Source organism: Acanthisitta chloris, unplaced genomic scaffold (assembly GCF_000695815.1).
Source record: "Acanthisitta chloris isolate BGI_N310 unplaced genomic scaffold, ASM69581v1 scaffold21322, whole genome shotgun sequence".
Taxonomy (NCBI): domain Eukaryota; kingdom Metazoa; phylum Chordata; class Aves; order Passeriformes; family Acanthisittidae; genus Acanthisitta; species Acanthisitta chloris.
This window is the reverse complement of record NW_008659077.1, coordinates 6,165-10,274: the sequence shown is the minus strand read 5'-3', so window position 1 is coordinate 10,274 and position 4,110 is coordinate 6,165. Positions and strand designations below refer to the sequence as shown.

The 4,110-nt window shown below is 49.5% G+C and overlaps 1 protein-coding gene across 1 annotated transcript in view; it reads left to right on the top strand.

Moving 5' to 3' along the window:
* Window positions 1-157: 157 nt before the first annotated feature.
* Window positions 158-4,110, top strand: part of SYT11 (synaptotagmin XI) — a gene marked incomplete at its 5' end in the record, with an annotated part of 6,884 nt that continues 2,931 nt past the window's right edge. The window contains 2 exons of the mRNA XM_009069275.1: window positions 158-981; window positions 3,779-3,899. Of these exons, the coding sequence (XP_009067523.1) occupies window positions 158-981; window positions 3,779-3,899 (945 nt within the window). The remainder of the gene's footprint in view (window positions 982-3,778; window positions 3,900-4,110) is intronic.

Genomic DNA, 4,110 nt, shown 5'->3' with positions numbered 1-4,110 from the left:
CACACACTTGGTGTGGTCAGAGAATTTTGCTGAGGGTCTGTACCTGGGATTGCCCTGGCCCAGATGTTTGAGCAGTGATCCTGTGTTGACCTGCAGAAGGTTTGCTGTGCCTGTGGGACACGAGCTGAGGGTCCTGACTGCCTTGTCTCCTCCACAGATGTCTCTCCCGTGGTCGCAGGTCTCATCGGTGCTACCGTCCTGGTGGTGTCCGTCTCAGTCACGGTCTTTGTGTGGACATGCTGTCACCAGCAGGCAGAGAAGAAGCACAAAACTCCACCTTACAAATTCATTCACATGCTGAAAGGAATCAGTATCTACCCCGAGACCTTGAGCAACAAGAAGAAAATCAACCGGATCCGGAGGGACAAGAATGGCTCTCCCAAGGAGGCTACCAGGGGAAACCTCCTGGTGGATGCTGCTGAGTCAGGTTTAATGAGCTCTGATAAGGCTCCAGATGGGCTGACCACAGTTCCCCACGTTGACCAGCTCCCCATAAAAGTCGATTATGGAGATGAACTAAGCCCAGATCAAAGCCTGACTCCAGGGGGAAGTAAAACCTCCTCTCCATCCTCTCCGGGCGACGACGTCATGTTAGGTGAACTGACTTTCTCAGTGGACTACAACTTCCCCAAAAAAGCTTTGGTGGTCACCATCCAGGAGGCTCATGGGCTGCCAGTGATGGATGAGCACACGCAGAGCTCTGACCCTTACATCAAGATGACCATTCTCCCCGACAAGAGGCACCGCGTGAAGACTCGTGTCCTTCGCAAGACGCTGGAGCCTGTGTTCGACGAGACCTTCACCTTCTATGGCATCCCCTACAGCCAACTGCAGGACCTGGTGCTCCACTTCCTCGTGCTCAGCTTCGACCGCTTCTCCAGGGATGATGTCATTGGGGAGGTCATGGTGCCCCTTGCTGGGGTGGATCCGAGCACTGGGAAGGTGCAGCTCACCAGGGAGATCCTCAAAAGGAACATCCAAGTAAGTGGCTTCGTGTAGAGTGGCACAAGACTCCTTGGGTTGTGTTTGTTCCCAGTTGTTTTGATCTGGGAGCCTCTGTGGTCTAATAGACAGGAATATTGCAAATCCTTAGCCATGGAGGCTCTTTCTTTTCCCCCACATATATGTTTTTGGTGGGATGTGGCTGTGGGTTTGGTTGGGAAGTTCTCTGGGTGTAGTTGAGGAGTTTTCTGGGTTTGGTTAGTTGGAGAGTTCTTTGGGTTTGGTTAGAGACTGGGTTTGGGGGTTTGGTTGGGAAGTTCTCTGGGTGTAGTTGAGGAGTTTTCTGGGTTTGGTTAGTTGGAGAGTTCTTTGGGTTTGGTTAGAGAGTTCTCTGGGTTTGGTTGGGGAGTTCTCTGGGTTTGGTTAGGTTTGGTTAAGGAGTTCTCTGGGTGTAGCTGGAGAATTCTCTGGGTGTAGTTGAGGAATTCTCTGGGTTTGGTCGAGGAGTTCTCTGGGTATATTTGGGGAGTTTTCTGGGTTTGGTTGGAAAATTCTCTGGGTTTGGTTGGGTTTGGTCGGAGAATTCTCTGAGTTTGGTTGAGGAGTTCTCTGGGTGTAGTTGGAGAATTCTCTGGGTGTAGCTGAGGAGTTCTCTGGGTTTGGTTGGAGAGTTCTCTGGGTTTGGTTGGGGAGTTCTCTGGGTGTAATTGAGGAGTTCTCTGGGTTTGGTTGGAGAGTTCTCTGGGTTTGGTTGGGGAGTTCTCTGGGTGTAATTGAGGAGTTCTCTGGGTTTGGTTGGAGAATTTTCTGGGTGTACTTGGGGAGTGCTCTGGGTGGAGCTGAACTCTCTGCTGCGTGATCATGGTGAGTTGATGACCTTTGGTCACTCCTGAGGCAATAGAAACGATGATGATTAGAACAGATGTACCAAGAAAACAAGAAAAAAAGGCAAATTCCCATCTCCAAGAGCTGATGTGCTAAGAGCACATTCCTCTGCAAGGTCAGACCTCACTCGGATCAAACTCTGGAGTGACCACGTTGGAGCTGGAGTTAGTTACACCTGGATCACTGTACAGCGTGTCAGTGGAGCCTGATGGGATTCCCTTGGCCTGGAGCAGAGGTGGAAATCAGCCCCAGGAATCCCATACTGGGTTTCCTCAGTCAGGAACAAAAAAATGTGTCTGAGATGGTTTGTCAAATGGAGCCATCTCAGATGAATCCCACGGGAGTGAATCCCACTGGAGTGAATCCCACTGGAGTGAATCCCACTCAGTGCCTGGTGCTCCAAACAGAGGGATGAGCACTCCAGGGTGCAGTTGGGAGGATGTTTTTGTCCTCAGCAACACACTGAGCTCAGGCAGGAGGAGGAGGAGGAGGTACTGAAGATTGATTTGGTTCATGTAGTTTCATTTTTCCTCCTCATTTTTCCACTAGGGAAAAAAAGTGAATCCCACTGGAGTGAATCCCACTCAGTGCCTGGTGCTCCAAACAGAGGGATGAGCACTCCAGGGTGCAGTTGGGAGGATGTTTTTGTCCTCAGCAACACACTGAGCTCAGGCAGGAGGAGGAGGAGGAGGTACTGAAGATTGATTTGGTTCATGTAGTTTCATTTTTCCTCCTCATTTTTCCACTAGGGAAAAAAAAAAGCTTTTGGGCTCCTTCAGTTCCATTCCGTCTTGGAGATTGTTGCTGGGCTCTGTAAAACTCTTCCTCCCATCCCAGAGTGGCACTGTTTGATCTGGAAAGTTTTTGCTGCTTTACAAGATGGTGAAGTTCTTTTTTTTCCTAACATTATTTAAAGGAGATTCTCTGGTCAATGACCCAAGAGAATCCAAACCAAACCAAAGTTCTGGGAATTCCTTTGCTTTTCCTCAGTTCTTGGGAGTATTTGTGGCTGGTTCAGTGTCTTTTGGTGGTTTCCCTTCAGTGCATTGACAAGGTCTCGTGGAAGTCATTAGAGAGACTTTCTTCCAGCTGTGTTTTCACCTTGTTTCCAGCTGTGCTTTTCTCTGGTCAATGACCCAAGAGAATCCAAACCAAACCAAAGTTCTGGGAATTCCTTTGCTTTTCCTCAGTTCTTGGGAGTATTTGTGGCTGGTTCAGTGTCTTTTGGTGGTTTCCCTTCAGTGCATTGACAAGGTCTCGTGGAAGTCATTAGAGAGACTTTCTTCCAGCTGTGTTTTCACCTTGTTTCCAGCTGTGCTTTTATTTCCAGCTGTCTCTGGTCAATGACCCAAGAGAATCCAAACCAAACCAAAGTTCTGGGAATTCCTTTGCTTTTCCTCAGTTCTTGGGAGTATTTGTGGCTGGTTCAGTGTCTTTTGGTGGTTTCCCTTCAGTGCATTGACAAGGTCTCGTGGAAGTCATTAGAGAGACTTTCTTCCAGCTGTGTTTTCACCTTGTTTCCAGCTGTGCTTTTACCTTGTTTCCAGCTGTGCTTTCAGCTTTTTTCCAGCTGTGCATTCAAAAGAACCCCAAAAGTCTGTCAGCCCCCCACTAAGGAACCTGAAGAGCTCAACCATTGAAGCTCCACCAAAACTCAACACAACTTGAGCTCCTAAACCCCCGAGAAGCAGCAGATCCCCAAAGGCAGCAGCAGCAGCAGCCACTCTTCTCTCACCAGGTTCCCTCAGATTTGGGCTCATGGAAACACGAAATTCCAGGGGAGAACCTGTAGGAATCTCATGGGTGTGGTGTGAGCAGCATGGGATGTTTTCCCTGCTCTCTGTGTCTCATCTACAACTCTTTAGGCACTGAGCTCAGGGAAAGGGAATTCTAGTGACCTCTTTGTGCTCCCACCTTGTCCTAACGAGTTCTTTCTGCTTTGTTCTCCCAGAAATGCATCAGCAGAGGAGAGCTGCAGGTCTCCCTGTCCTACCAGCCCGTGGCGCAGAGGATGACGGTGGTGGTGCTGAAGGCCAGGCACCTGCCAAAGATGGACATCACTGGCCTCTCAGGTAGAAGCTATTTTCTCCACCTCTAAATGTGCAGAGAAATAAGCTCCAGCTTCACTTGCAGGTGTTATCACCTCTGTCTGAGGGGGATGGATCCATCACTCGTCAACTGATGGTTGTGCAAATCAACCCAAACCTTCCAAGCCACAGCACGAGTCGCAGCCACTGGTTTGGGTCAAGGCTCTGCAGAGGGATCAGGACAGGCTGATCCATG